Raw genomic sequence first — 16,275 nt, 5'->3', positions numbered from 1 at the left:
ACTACAAAGACGCAAACATATTGCGACAATCACATCAGTAGTGCTCACCGCCCACCACCTAATAGTTGTACAAAAATTTGTGGATCTGATTGGGGCTGGAGAGAGTTCGTTAATGAACATACTATCCCAAATTTGAAGGCGTCTTGTCATTGCACGACCGTAAAAGTCAGTGTTGTGTGTCAGTTGCTGTGTCGCTGCCCTGTCGAGTTTGTGTTGCATGTGGTCCAGACGTGCCCCGTCACGTAAGTGCATTGTCAGGTGTCGTGAGTGTCGTTGTGGTCACACCAATAAAGTGTATGGAACGAAGTTTGTAACCTTCGATGTTGCATTCGAATTGTTACGCTCTATTGGTGCATTTCAGTTCGTGGGGCTTCCCTGGGATGTTTCTCATAAGAAAGCTAGAGATCTTATTGTGATAATGAATGACAACGTCTATTTTGTGGTCCTTCTCGCCTTTTACATGTCGAGAAATGATTTCCCGTAGAGCTTTTTCGTCTTGTTTGAGGGCAAATACCATTTGGTTTTGACAATACAGTTTTGACGATTGGTTGGTTGTCTTATCTTGGTTTGCTGTCAGTGTCTTGTCACACGTCGTTGTATTTCGTTCTCAACGTCAGAATTTGAAAAACCGCTGTTCACCAAGATCTGTCTGATTCTTGCCAATTCTGAATGAAGTCCTGTCCAATCAGAGCAGGGATCAAATGCTCGTCCAATGAATGACCTTATGGCGCTAATTTTGTAGCCTCGAGGGCACTCACTATCAGCATTTAAGCGCCGTCCGTTGTTAGCCTGTTTCGGTATACAGTCGTTTTGAATTGTTGTCGTCCACCAACAGTCACGTGAAGAAAGTTGTCGTCCACCAACAGTCACGTGAAGAAAGGACACGATATTTTGCACACTTAGCTATTTTGTGAATTTTAAACCAGACTCCTTTTCAAGCGCTTTTTGAGACGTTCTAGTTAGTCAATGACCGTAACTCCCACAAATATATCGTCTACATAGCGACAGTAATGTCCGGTCTTATGTTCTCATTTTGTAGTTTGTCGGCTTCAAACTTCTTCGACCGCTGTTCTGGCGTCTGCAAACTTCGTTCCACACACTTTATTGGTGTGATCACAACTACACTCTCACGACGCCTGGCAATGCACTTACATGACGGGGCACCTCGGGACAACAAGCAATACGAACACGACAGGACATTGACACCACAGCTGGCAGACGACACTAACGTTTTACGGACGTTACCATCGGAGACTATAAGGCCTGTCAGAACCGCAACATACCGATACCGATGCCCGCTCCCTATAAACAGCATTTTTAACGCAAACAAGCTTATATCCAAAGCCACGTTGGAACACGTCAGCCAGCGGATCCTCAGAAGTGACTCCGTAGAATATAGGTGCAGTTGACAGAAAGCACTAACTGCGAGCGTTGAAAATCGCTTCGCAGCGTAGGTATTATGTTGCGCTGCGTCTGTCGCCCAGGCCATCAGGAAGCCTGCGGAGGGGGGTATTGGATAGCGGCCGGTACTAGCTCTTTAGAGGTTAAAAGCTGTAAACCGCACACTGACCAGCCATTTCAAATAACTTCAACAGGATATGGATAAAACCTGGGCATTATCTGTTTTTGCTAGTGGATAATTCTCAGGGATATTGATTATTTCGCCAGCTTTGCAGCCCTCGTAAGTGCCCCGTCAGCAGCCTGCCAACGCATGCTGGCCTAATCGAAATCCTGAAAAAGGCCTAATCGAAATCCTTGGATGCTGAAAAAGTTCTTGGCAGTTACCAGACCATTTGCCAGATCGAGAAATCCTGCAGCGACGTGCACCGCGGTCGTCGAGATTAGCACAAGTCGTTACAATTTCTGCGCAGTATGCAGTCGAGTGTGTCGCCAGTGAAGTTGTATTATGCCAATATGCTAAGGCAGGTCCGACGTATACTACTCGTGTCACAGACTGTCTGCCAGCCCTTAAGAATTGCCAGCTGGTCCGTGCTTGCATATAATTTGACTACGCAAATAGTGAACCTTGGGACTCTGTGAAGTAAATGGATTGCTTTAATTTAGCGGAACGTTAGTCATCGAGCTACACCATGATCCACCAACGCCATCACAACTTCTTCCGGTGGGTGTAATCACAACTGAGTGCAGATAGATCAAACGCCAGGTTGACATACAGCCCTGTGCAGTCTACAAACAGTGACCGACGCAGATAAGTTACGGCCTTGTCTATTGCGTGCCGGTCCAGCAGGCTGCTGCTAATACCGATCAGAGTGCGCGAATGTTCATCGAAGAGCGCATAAGTGTATTTGTATCAAAAACATTAGCACTTACATCATTGCGCATGTGGCAATCAAACTGCTGCTGCCTGGGATTCGTTATGGGGCTCAAGACACTCTTGATCATAAATTGTTATTCCGAGCCACAAGCCACGCGATGCATCCCAAATCCCCGTTTCACTGTCACATGGTGATGATGATGACAAATGATGACAATCTGCAGCGGTCGTGGGGTGTACGTTCCCTGCGCCGCAGGCTCACCTATGACAATATCATGACGACTGCGGTGGCGGCTGCTGAGACGTAACGCTGGCACAGCGCCGCGTTTGTGTCGCCTGTGTCGTGTGTCTTGTCTTGTGTCATGGAAGTGACCAGCCTTGACAGATGACGGCAGTGAGTCATCTCGCCGCAAGGCTCCACATCCATCTCTCGGTGTGGTGGTGTGAGTCTACCGACTCGCGGTGCAGCTTCTGTGCTCTTATGACTGTGATGGCCGGTGACGACCGCGGATGGCCAGAATGCGGAGCCTCCGCCCGGCTCACCTATGATGTTGATGGCCGATGATGAGGTGAAGTAACCGATGATGATTGACGTTGCCACGCTGACGCGGGTTCCAATATGCCTCACCTGTGGTGGTGACAAAGTGCTTCCCTGCGACCGTGAGGTGCACTCACTGCCTCATCTATGGTGGTGACGACGGTGAAGCAGAAGAAGAAGCTGTTGTACTCGGTCCAGACGGTGGCCGGCGGTCGGCTGGTGTTCGTGATGTCCACGCGGCACTCTCCAGATATCCTGTCGAGCAGCTCCGCCCGACGGGTCATCGTGCTTCGGTTCTCCCCCTCTATCAGCTCCTCTGGCCGAAGACGAGTCGAGCGTGAGGTCACAGGGGTCATGACGATATCCGTCACAGGAGAAGAGTCTCAGGTCATCCAGACATAGCTGCGCGGAGGTGAGGGCATCGATTTCTGAAAGCCTCGGCAAAGGGAGAGCATCATCAGGCCAGTTGGTGAAAACAAAGTAAGAAAATAAATCACGTGTGAGGATGGGTGGAAAAATCTCAGCTCTGCTAGCACGGCATAAGGCCATTTGATAAGTGGCATCAGGGGTCGTGGAGCATGGGTCAAGGAAAAACAACGGCAGGTATCAAGTCACACGGCATCAGCGTTCTTCTGTGCCTCCAGCGTTCTCCTGTGCCTCAAGCACTCTCCTGCGTCTCAAGCGTTCTCCTGTGTCTCCAGCATTCTCCTGTGTGTCTCTAGTGTTCTCCATCTCCTGCGTTCTCCCATGTCTTCAGTGTCAGGTTGTTAGGTCATTAAGGCACGTGGCAGCAGCGGGCGGCGTCAGAACGAGCAGCTGTAATATAAGCCGAGGGGGTACCTAACAACAGCACGCGTTGCTGCTGACAGGCCATCGCTGAAACGTAACGTAACGTAACGCAAACGTAGCGCTGAAACAATCATGCGGAGGGCGCTTCGAGGGCAGACGTGACGAGAGACAGACGATGACAATGACAATGACAATGACAATGACAATGACAATGACAATGCAGTCAGCTAGTAAATGCACTGACGTAGTGACGAGGGATGCATTTCCTCGAGCCTTTCAGCACCGAACATCGATGGCCCTACTGTCGGTGTTCTTGCTGGTGTATAGTTTTGCGTGGTTTGTGTTGGCATAAACGTAACCCAAGGAAGTGACAGGCAAAAACCACGACCAATCCGAAGTGCTCAGTCTATACCTTATTGTTTAAGATTGCAGACAAATTGCGGATCATTAAGTTATCTCGGTGCCAGCTCACATATCAGAATAGTTCATAACATGACCACACCTTCAAGACACGATAAATGTGTTTTTGTTTGCCATTCAACGCCGGCACAAGACCGTATCTGGTCATTGCGGGCCTACAGATTTCGAGGGGCCGTCAAGATAGCAGTAAACGTGAGGGTGTTGAACGTGTATCTTACACCAACAAACTACGGTGAGATTGCATCAACAGTGTGCACCAGGGCAATAGCAGCATCATAGACGTGCATTGTATAACGATTATCTCGCGTGCGTCACGCGCCGGTCAAGTTTAAATGGCGCGAGGATCGCACCGCATGTGATCTAGTTACTGCCGATGCTTCTCTTGAGGTGGAGTACCAAGTGTTCTACCCTGGATCTCACCTCTCACTCAGACCCCGGCTATAATTCTTGAACCTATTCACCCCGGCTATAATTTTTGAACCTATTTACTCCGGATATAATTTTTGAACCGCGTGCGTTTTACTCTGGATTCGACCCTCAAACTGGAGAATCTCTCGTCTTACCCTGGATGTCCTTCCTGAGCTGAAGCACGCGCTGCACCTGGTCCTTCTCCTGCTCTCTCTCCAGGAAGTAGAACGACGCCGCGCCGACCAGCAGGAACAGCACGTAGGCCAGCAACAGCAGCAGCCACTCGTGCAGCTTCATCGTCAGCTCGGCTCCTCCTCCTGAGGTCACAGGTGGAGGCGAGGTTAGCGGTGCAGGTCACGTCACGTGGATGCGCGTACCAATGCGAGGCGCCCGCTGTTGTGTCGGAAACAAGGTGAAATGCATTGAGCGGAGCATGCATTATGTAAATGTCTAGATTATGACTGCTAGCCGATATTACTTGTGTACCTGTACTTCTATATGTATTGTTATCACAAAAACAAGTACATCGTAGCACTGTTGAATAACTTCACAAGCAAACACTCGTAAACACAAACACAAGTTAACTCTCTCACTCTCGAATCAGTGGTACATTCCTCAATCTTCTTTGGTCTCACTCTTGTATCAGTGGTGCATTCCTCAACCTTCATTGGTCTCACTCTCGTATCAGTAGTGCATTCCTCAACCTTCTTTGGTATTATGAAATTAAACATTTCATGTTTTAACATAATTCCAGATTAACATAATTCCAGAGAAGATATGACTTTTGAGACGCTTCCAAACAGCCTTTCTGATGAAGGTCCAGCTGATACCGGTGGAAAAAGATGCTTCCATGAATGGTATAAGTAAAACAAATGAACATGTTTTGGTTTGATTCTTATCAATGACTTTATGGAACTGAAAACAAAGCTCATTTCGTCCGCCGCGTACTACACACAATTTGTTTACATGCATTCAGCAATATCTTCTGTCAGGGCGATCACCACATTTGGACGCTTTTCCGATGATTGTACTTGTACAACAACGGGCTATGTTGTGTACGACAGGCGGCATGGGATACCCCAAATGAAAACGTTACGTAAGTTGTTCAGTGCATTAGCGAGGAGCATTAATCACATAGATAAGACAGTAGTATTAGCCTCATTCCTCGGATAAAAACCAGGAGAATGGAGAAATAGTTGGGTTGATATTTCGGCAACATGTCGTTATCGAAACAAAAGCAGAAGTGAATTTAAAATTACCTGTCGCTGATGCTACTCGCCATTCAGGTTTTTATAAAGCCAGCGACAGTTTTTACAGGACACCAACATTCAGCGGATTGAACAAAGAGCGATTGCCAGCCATCATCACGATACAGCGCCTACCTAGGCATTAGAATACGCGAACATCCGTGTACATACAAAAGAATTCAAGCAAATAGGCATCACGCATCACGCTTCATTCAGTTATGCGAGCGACTGAATACTACTTTAACTCGCTCACTTCAAACGCTATTTCCTTGAATTCGTTTGCATGCACACGTATGTTCGCGTATTTTAGTTCTTAGATAGGCACTGTATCGTGGTAATGGCTGGCAATCGCTCTTTGCTCAATCCACTGAATGTTGGTATCCTGTAAAAGCTGTCGCTTGCATTTCCAAGAAAAACCCTGAAAATCGGGTAGGATTATCGGCAAGCAATTTTGAATTCACTTCTGATATTGTTTCGATAAAGGCATGTTGCCACAATATCAACCCAACTTTATTTCCATTCTCCTGGTTTTTATCTGAGGAATGAGGCTATCACTATTGTATTATCTATGAAAAAATAATTATACAGCATTTGCTTTGAGTTATGCCCGCCCCTAGAACGCGATTAGATAAGAGTTCAGGTGCAATATCAGCCGCAACCCGAACACATGCTTACATAATCATTCCAGTAACACATGTTTATAAATTCGTTTCAGGGAGAACTCGGCGTTTGGAAGTCCGTGCATTTGTTGAACATTGGCCAGGAACGAAGCGAAGATTGAATCGAATCGGCGTGGAAAATGGGTTTAACGTGGGCATCACATGAGCTCGGGAGTTCAACTTAACACCAAAAATATATTCATGGCGACATTAGGGCTCGACCTGGGATGGTCCCCGAGTGACCCCATAGCAAATATCTGGGCACAAGATAACCCCAGCAGTCGGCTTCTTTTTAAACACCAATAGACCCCGATAAATATCTGGACCCGCTCAGGTTATGGTCCCAGCGCAATTTTACATTGTGGAATCTTACAAGAGACAGGATCTGAGCCGAATACTACTGAAGTCGACGACTTGTGACGTCATTTCGACCCAACCTGGGAATCCAGCCTTAGGTTTTGAAAGCAGGATGCAGCTAACATTTAATGAGTGATGCTAAGAGTTTTCAGCCCTTGGTCACCTTTAACTTCCCTGAGTTGTGAAGTGAGCCATTTGTTTTCTAAATCGCCCCATCGAATGATAGGTTTCAGGCTGTTAAAATATTACAGTTAAGGAGGTCAAAATTTAAAATGACGGTTCAAATACATTTCAAACTTAAAAATTCATTGATTTATGTTTCAAATTATTTGAAGCGTTCCGATCTTTATGTGTCGCGTACTCCGGCAATGAGCGCCAGCGTACCAGCAATTTTCCGTGGTCTGTTTGAAAAAAGCATATCATTTGAACTATGCATGAACTCGTTGCCATAACGTAAGTACCACAACAATAAAACAAGGATAAGACTTGAACGACAACCTACAAAGTACACAAATTTGGAAAAATAAAAGTTATCTGGAACTCCAATGTAGATGTGCGAATCAGCGTTGCTGAACAAATTCCAAGTTCGTTTCTGTCGACCCATTTATGGGTATGCATTTAAGAGGCAAGGGCTCAAAAAAGTGATTACAAACATAATGTGGTGTGCTTCCTGACAGTGAAAAATATGGAAATCGGTGGGTCGCTTGAAATTGAAGTGGTTGTTCAAGCTGTAAAATTTTGTTTCAAACACTTGAAAAGCCCGCTTCGGATGGGCCTGATCCTAAATACAGGTTCCCACTTAGGACCGACAGCACCCGGCTGGTGCGAGCACTAGCGCCGGCTCCGGTGCGCTCAGCCCAGTCCAGCATGTCCATGAGCGGGCAGAGAACTGGCCTCGTCCGGGGCGGCGGCTCCCAGTGCGGGGCCGAGAGCTCACTACCGACTGCCCGCGCTGTGGCAAGCCCCAGCTTTCTTTTTTTGGCATCTCTAGTTGGACCACTTTGCCCCCGGCTCTCCTCCCCAACTGCGGTCTGTTGAGGTAACTAGCTTCAATCTGCTGCATCCGGCCGTGATCGCAGTGCCCCAGGCACAACGCTTATTCGCTGCATTGCGGCGGCCCTGCCGCGCCCCGGGGTCTCGCGATGTTTCTGGCAGGAATCTGAGTGGTGCTTGTTAGTGTTTCTGGTGCGCGCATGCAGGACGCACGCGCACGCCCCACACCGCACAAGTGCATGTACGTGTGTGGTGTTACGCCTCTGACTTGTTGCCGGCCTTTCCCCTCCCAGTCGCTTTCTCAGCCTCCGCGTTAACGGTTCCCCAATTCGCTTTCCTTCGCCTGAGGCGAAACCCCAGAGGCTGGCTGCGTTGTCCAAAAGGCTTTGCAGATTCGTGGAGCCATCGCACGCTCTCTGAGCACGCCAGCGCTTTGCCGCCAGTCCTTCCCTTCCGCGCGGTCGGCTCTGCTGAGCCCGCCGGCTCCGTGGCCTCGTCACCGGGACGGCGTGACGTCACCACTGACGGCCGGGCCGGTCGCTGAGATCATCAGCTCCGCGTTAATCACGTCAGTTACAGTCGTCGCCAAGAATCTGATCCAGCGGGCACTGAAGTAAGCCAGCTGGGTTTCGGTCCCTAAAATAAATTTTGTCCGACAATTGAAGACATAGTTATTTCGTACGTACCGCAAACTTTAACGTGTCACACATCTTTTATAAAAAGGGAAATTATTTCAGGGGGAATGGTCTGGAGCTTACAGGACGTCATGGCCAGATCAAGGAGCTTGTGGTACACGTTCATGTGCGATCATCATGTGCATCGACTGGCAGGAAAATAGAGATCGGTTTACATCTTTGGCGACTTCGTCAAAGTTATTCAGGTGTGCGGTTATAATCTAATTGGATGCCCGTCGTAAGAAACTAACTTATTGAGTTATTTGGTTTGCATGGCTCCTTTTCCTCGGTTTACATGCCGCAGCTTGTATTTTAGGCAGGTTTTGGAAAAGATGACATTGGCTTCTTGCCTGCTGATCACTGACTCATCTGCGGGTCAGTTCTGGTCAGTGTCATCGACGAGGACATTACTCCAATCGCCTGGCATTATCCGCTCGAGTATGACAAATGATAATAAACCAAGGTCGTTACAATTACTCTCATGTTACTGCTATCTATGGCTCTCTAGATCTGGACCTGGTCACGGGCCGCTTTCTTCAGCTTTTTCGCTTTTCACGTGCCCACGTTATGTGAATGATGAAGGTGAGCAAACCGCTCCAACATTGCAGCGTCACTATAAACAAAACGTGGAGAAATAAGAAATCAGCCCGCATTGCAAACCAATTCATGCAGTGCAGCTATAAAACAGGTGCGTTTTTTTGTCAACGAAACTGCAAGCGGGTGCGACAGGCGATTCCAACAATGTACGCTTCCAGTTGGTTAGCTTTGGCGGGTTTGACCGCACTGATGAAGATCATCTCATGCTCCTAGCAGGGCTCGCTCGGCGTCTCGCTTGGCTCGTAACCAAGCGTACCTTCCTTCCATGCACATGCAGTTCATCCACGCCAGGCCCTCTGAAGCTGAGTGGCTGACATGCAACACGATCCCGTCTGGCGGCCGTCCAAGTGGACCGGCACACTGGGGACTCACAACGCGATGTCGGCCGGGGCTCCCGCGTTCGTCTTGACAGGAGACACCGATTTACGGTCCCGTCGCAGAACAGAAGAACCGTTTCACCCACCGATCCGCCGGGCCGTAGGGGTGTTGGGGGAGGGGGGCGGGGGCGAAACAAAGACAGGTAGCTGGTGGAGCACCACGCGGCTGAGCGTGGGCCGGGGCAACTGAGTCTGCGGATCGAGAAGGGTGACGACAAAAACGTTCGTCTGGATACATACCCAGGGGAATAATGCTCGTCTGGAGGGCAGCGCGCCTGTGGTGGCACTCTACACCTTGAGTGCAGTCCTGGCCAGGCACCCAGGCGGGCACTCAGCAAGTCCGCTCTACTAGTGTTCACAACGGCCCTGTGTGTCCGGTCCCGTGTGCTTGAACCGTCCAAGCGGTAATGGTACCTCGTGTGTTCCGTCACGTATCACTGGACATTAAGGTATGATGCTACGGTACGGTATGGTACGGATCGGTACTGTGCGGTGCGGTGCACGTATGATTAAGTCAGGTACATAACGGTCGGAGCCTGTACCACGAATCCGGCTACGTGTTGGTACCTCGTACCTCGTTGGTACCTCGTGTGTTCCGTCACGTATCACTGTAGATTACGGTTTGACGCTTCGGTACGGTATGGTACGGATCGGTACGGCACGGTGTGGTACACGCACGGTTACAGTAAGGTACATAACGGTCGGAGCCTGCACCACGAATCCGGTTCCGCGTGCCTGAATCGCGCGGACGGTACCTGTACGGACGGTACCTGTACGTGGTGCGTCGGGTCAGGTGTTGGTACATGAGCCGCGCGACTGAATAAACGCACGCTGCGGTGCAGCCAGTCGATAACAGCCAAGCGACAGCACCACTTCGTGAAACGAAACGGCCCGAACCAGGAGATCTTAATGCACCGTACCGGGGTCAGCTGGGTCGACCAGTCGGTGTAAAAATAATTGACATCTATGCCAGCCAATGCTTCGGCCAGGACACATCCCAAGTAATTCTTGTAAGCAGCTTAGAGTCTGGACGTTGGACGGGCACGACGTTAGCACACACTGCCTAGTATCAACTGGTTAGATAACAACATTTACGGCGTGATTATGATTATGATGAAAACAGCAACACGGTGTGAGATATCTGCTGCGAAAAAAGCGGACTTAAGGCGGGGCACCCCCTTTCCAGAGTGCGGCCTGCTATGTTGCCTTCCCCATCAGTGATAACTCAGCCTCGGCAGACTCGCGCAATCATGACTCGAAATCCCATGAGGGAGAGGACCAGTGCCGAGCCCCCGATCCCAAAATGTGATGAGCATTAACACAAAAGTAGTTCAGACGGTTCCCACATTTCAGACCGCACCACCTCTGGATGCTCAGTGGGTCCAATTTGGCTACCCTGGGGACGTTCTTGGCGTACAATGCTCCCCTCACAGCCAACAGAAGCACTCTTGTTAGCGGGACCTCGGAACTCCTCTGAAGTCCTTAACAAGTGCTTCCACTAGCCCCTCATGGCTTGTACTGACCGCTCAGAGTCTCTCAGGCTCAGAGTCTCTGCTGGGCTCTGACCCGCTTAACTGGTCATGCTGCTCCTGTCACCGAGCCCCCCCCCCCCCCCCCACCCGCCCTCAGCGACCTTGGACGGCCTCTGACCGGTGCACACGCCACAGCCGCCGTCTGCGATGGTGAGAGCGGCTGTCCACATGCGACCGCAGAGCGGCTTCGGCCGTGGTCAGACGGCTATTGAGCCTCCATCGGTTGGGCAATCCTTGACGTCGCGACCATAACCCCCCGCGTATCGTCGCCCAGTCCGCCAGCGTCGCCCGTCCGATCAGCGCCATTCTGCATGGCCCGAGAAGAGTGTTGGCCGGTCAGCCGAGCAGGGGTGACGGGGTCCACCGAGCATAGATAAACGGCGGCCTCGGCTCGTCGGCTGGCTACTCTCCACACCATGTAGACCTGCGTGGAGGCTAAACAGTCTTTGAGGTGCTGGGGGAAGCTGAGAACAGAGGATAGATTGCTTCACAAGCGCTTCCATGGCAGCAAAGTGTTCTTGTCGACGTTTATAATTTGGGAATGTCGTCGCCCCTGGGAGACAATGTTGACAAACAACGGACGAAGAATTTTTGACAAAAAAGGAAACCGACATCTGACACCCGTGTAACAAAAGAATGCAAGGTGGCATCCGTTGCTTATAACTACCGGTATACTTTTTAATGGAAACGACTGCTCTAGTTAGCACAGTTTCTCCATTTAGTAATACGCTCCTCAATGCGCCATTGTTTGATTGCGTAATGGAACCTTTGAAGTTGACGTACTGCCAAGCCCTCCGTACGAAATTCTCACCCTAGCACACACTTAAAGTGCTTCAAACTGGCCGAGATATGGTGGTGGTGGTGCTAGAAGCGTTCGCTAAGAAGAATATCGTTGTGGGCTCGTGTTTGCACCCTTTCTCGTGGCGCTCTTGCAAATGTATTCGTGAGTTTAAGATGTTTACTTGTCTCACATTGACAGTCACGACGCTATTCTGAAGTGATTAGATTGCCAGTTTTATTTCCGTTAACAACTAGCAATCACGTCAAACTTCTCATATCATGTCGTAGAAAACGCGATTCGTGATCGGAACTTACACAGCCTGCTCGCATTGAGTGAGAGTCAATTCACGGTCCATATATTTTTAAAACGTGCTGACGGATTCCAGATCTGAACGGCTCAACGACAGTTTTCTCCTCGACCCTGAACGCCACATAGCCTATGAAATCGCTGGATCTGAATGGCGTTACTATGACGTCATGAACGCCTGCATGACCTTGAAATAGTCTGGACATCATGACTGCGAACGGCAACGAATGCTCTTCAAAATAGTTATTTCAGGTCAAAACTTTATGCAAATGTGGAGCACTGTTAAACGTAGAATCCTAATGTAAACGTAAGGCCGTTAACTAAACGTTAACGTAAGACTCCTAACCCCTCTGGCATCACGTCCACACATGTTGTCCTCTTGCCAGCACCCGCCACGCGCGCAGACCCATCACCGCATGGTCGCCCAGCTGGGCGGCGTAGCATTCTTGGGTCTGTGCCAGGGTCAGCCCCCGCGGACGCAGCTGCGCGCCAGGTGAGCACCAGAGCAGCCATAGCGAGCTTCCCTTGGCAGCGGCGCCGTTGTGACAGTGTCGCCGTCCCGTTTCGTGGCGGGGGAAATTGTTTGAGAGCCCAAAATAGCCCACGAGTCATATTTTTTCATGCAGTCCATTCTGATTAATGAGATAAATATAAAGCCAAGAGAGCTCGGATAACCCCAATCACAATTTGGGCGATATACTTTTGCATCTACTGCTTAAACGTTAATGACTAAGCCCTGGCTTACAATAACCAATGAAAGTTGCCATGCAATAATGCTGATTAAAAGCGTGTGCTAATAAAAAAGAATGCATTAAAACACAAACTCGTTATCCGCCACGAAAAACTCGTATCCAGTTTTCCGTCGTCCTCTGCGGAACTTCGCATATGCTCACAATATGAAACTGATGCGAGTAAGAGAATGACGCTCCCACGAGTAATGCAGGGTCGCTCAATGTCATTCCATGGCTCTTCATGACCTTTACCTTCGATAACCTGACACTTGCAGGTCTCTTGTGTGACGATGATATTGACACACTGTGAAAGGATCTAACGATGCTTTAACGGTTTCGAAGAATGCCCATACGTGACCTTGACCTTAACCTTAGGTGACTATCACCTCACCATTGGCACCTCACAGTTAACTTGGCTTCATAAAAAACGTGTTCCAGGGAATTTGGAGTTGTCGTTAATATCTAATCTGAAATCGTTTTAACTTCAAAATGCCCAAAAGAAGGGTCAGGAAAGTGTTGCGGGCAACGTGCACGATCTGGCCACGGCATAGTCTTCAGTCGATTCCGATTGCTGTCGAAAATAAAAACTTCCCACCGGAAATCCATTCCGATGATGGAGCCGATTCTGCTAACCGGAGTTTATGAGCGAAGCCATCCTACGAGCTTCATGAAAGATACATATATATTATTTTGAGGACGAACAGCCATAATGATTGGTCGAAGTGCTGGCTGTCACGACGCATGCGTAGCACGACATTTGTATTCGCGTCAACATGCCTGTGATCAAAAGACTGACACTGCTTCTATTTTGCGACAAAAATCAGGCTCATGTTGGTTCATTTTGTTTCCATCCGGAATCAAAGTGTTTCACGCAGACATTTAGCATGGGCTTGTCCTAGCCTGGTTCGAAGCCAGCCTGTGCGGTAGTGTAGTCCAGTTTAGTCCAGTCCAATGTAGTCCAGTGTAGCCCAGTGCTGTCTAGTTTAGTCTACTCCAGTGTAGTTCAATGTAGTCTAGTCTGGCCTAGTCTAGTCCGGCCTTGTCTAGTCTAGTTTAACCCAGTCTAGTCTAGGTCCATCTCATTCGCTAACCTAGCCCAGTCCAGTCCATTCCAGTTCAGTCCATTCAAGTCCAGTCTAGTCCGCTAAGCTTTTCCCAGCTTACTGAACCCATAAGCTGAGGCCTACTCAGCCTCATCCTTCCTGCCTCTTCCTCTTGCGTAACTTGCGTAAGGAATACATGTCGGAACGCTGTTGTGTTCAGCAATAAAAAACAAAGTCTTGATCGGACCCTGCGCTCCACCATTCACATGTGCAGCCAATCGAAGCATTCAGCATACATACATACATCATACATGCATCATACATCCTCCACTCGACGTGCTACCACCGTCCGTCTCCTTCAACTCCACCGCAAGTCCATGGTCTGGCACCCCATGGCAGCCGGGCGCCCTGCTGATCAGCAACGATGTCGGATTGGCCTTAAATGTCTGAACAGACGTATAAAACGCGGTTCCCATTAAGTTATCCGGCCCGGAAAAACAGGCGATCGGCCGGGGCGCAAAAAAAAGTTGTAAATTGTCGCCAGAATGTGCAGAAAGTATCTAGATTCTGATAAATCTGAACTTTCTTTTTGGAGCCTAGTAGCACCTGTCCAGCAAATTCACAATAACACGTGACGATACTTCGAAAACAACACACCTTTTCGAAAAATCAAAACTGTAACAAAGGACGATGTTTTCGTATGCTATTTCTCAGCAAAACGTTGCAGTGGAATGTCATTTAGAAGACGATAGGGCCATCTATATTGGCCATTCAGATGGTGTGTGGTGGTCTTCGTCGACAGTTAGATAGCACAGGCAGTAAGGGGGAAGAGAGAGAGAGAGAGAGAGAGAGAGAGAGAGAGAGAGGAGAGAGAGAAGAGAGAGAGAGAGAGAGAGAGAGAGAGAGAGAGAGAGAGAGATAGAGAGAGAGAGAGAGAGAACAGAGACAGAGACAGAGAAGAGACAGAGACAGAGACAGAGACAGAGACAGAGACAGAGACAGAGACAGAGACAGATAGACAGAGACAGAGACAGAGACAGAGACAGAGACGAGACAGAGACAGAGACAGAGACAGAGACAGAGACAGAGACAGAGACAGAGACAGAGACAGAACAGAGACAGAGACAGAGACAGAGACAGAGGAGACAGAGACGAGACAAGAGACAGAGACAGAGACAGAGACAGAGACAGAGACAGAGACAAGACAGAGATAGACAGAGACAGAGACATACAGACAGAGACAGATACAAGACAGAGACACAGAGACAGAGACAGAGACAGAGACAGAGACAGAGAAGACAGAGACAGAGACAAGACAAGACAGATACATAGACAGATACAGATACAGAGAGACAGCAGAGACATAGACAAGACAGATACAGAGACAGAGACAAGACAGAGACAGACCGGAACATAGACAGAGACAGAGACAGATAGACAGAGACAGCGACAGATACAGAGCATAGACGAGACAGAGACATAGACAGAGACAGATAGAGACAGAGACGAGACAGAGACAGAGACAGAGACAGAGACAGAGACCGATACAGAGACAGAGACAGAGAACAGAGACAGAGACAGAGACAAGACAGAGACATAGAGACATAGACAGAGACAGATACAGACAGAGACAGAGACGAGAGACAGAACCTAGACAGACCGAGACAGAGACAGAGACAGAGACAGAGACATAGACAGAGACAGAGACAGAGACCGAGACAGAGACAGAGACAGAGACAGAGCAGAGACAGAGACAGAGACAGAGACAGAGACAGAGACAGAGACAGAGACAGAGACAGAGACATAGACAGAGACAGAGACAGAACAGAGACAGAGACAGACAGAGACGAGACAGAGACATAGACGATACAAGACAGAGACGAGACGAACGAGACATAGACAGACAGAGACAGATACAGAGACCGATACAGAGACAGAGACAGAGACAGAGACAGAGACAGAGACAGAGACAGAGACAGAGACAGAGACGAGACAGAGACAGAGAACAGAGACAGAGACAGACAGAGACAGAGAAGACATAGACAGAGACAGAGACAGAGACAGAGACAGAGACAGAGACAGAGACAGACATAGACAGAGACAAGACAGAGACAGAGGATACAGAGACAGAGACAGAGACAGAGACAGAGACGAGACAGAACAGAGACAGACAGAGAGAGAGAGAGAGAGAGAGATAGAGAAGAGAGAGAGATAGAAGAGAGAGAGAGAGAGAGAGAGAGGAGAGAGAGCGAGAGAGAGAAGAGAGAGAGAGAGATCATCAGCAATCTGCACACTTGAATACATACCTGCCTCATCTTGTCGCCCTTCCAAAACGCGCACATCGCAATGAGATGCCCCTCTGCATCACAATGAGATCACAATCCGCTGCCTTTCCGGGTCTTTCGCTGGCGGCGGCTCAGGTAAAAGTTGGACTGAACTCAACTCTCCCTGCCGGCGTGGTTAGATCCTCGCCGGCCATTGGGAGAAGCCGGCCGGCGGCGGTCAAATGTTGGAGCGGTTAAGCCCGGTTCCCACCAAGTTTTCCACC

The 16,275-nt window shown here is 49.1% G+C and overlaps 1 protein-coding gene across 1 annotated transcript in view; it reads right to left on the bottom strand.

Moving 5' to 3' along the window:
* Positions 1-16,275, bottom strand: part of LOC119094490 (open rectifier potassium channel protein 1) — a 46,200-nt gene that overhangs the window by 23,647 nt on the left and 6,278 nt on the right. The window contains exons 3-4 of the mRNA XM_037217547.1: positions 4,586-4,747; positions 2,959-3,129 (exon numbers count right to left, since the gene is read on the bottom strand). Of these exons, the coding sequence (XP_037073442.1) occupies positions 2,959-3,129; positions 4,586-4,747 (333 nt within the window). The remainder of the gene's footprint in view (positions 1-2,958; positions 3,130-4,585; positions 4,748-16,275) is intronic.

This window comes from Pollicipes pollicipes, unplaced genomic scaffold (assembly GCF_011947565.3).
Source record: "Pollicipes pollicipes isolate AB1234 unplaced genomic scaffold, Ppol_2.1 Scaffold_4002;HRSCAF=4701_pilon_pilon_pilon, whole genome shotgun sequence".
NCBI lineage: Eukaryota > Metazoa > Arthropoda > Thecostraca > Pollicipedomorpha > Pollicipedidae > Pollicipes > Pollicipes pollicipes.
The sequence above is the reverse complement of the archived record's forward strand: the minus strand, read 5'-3'. Positions and strand labels throughout refer to the sequence as shown.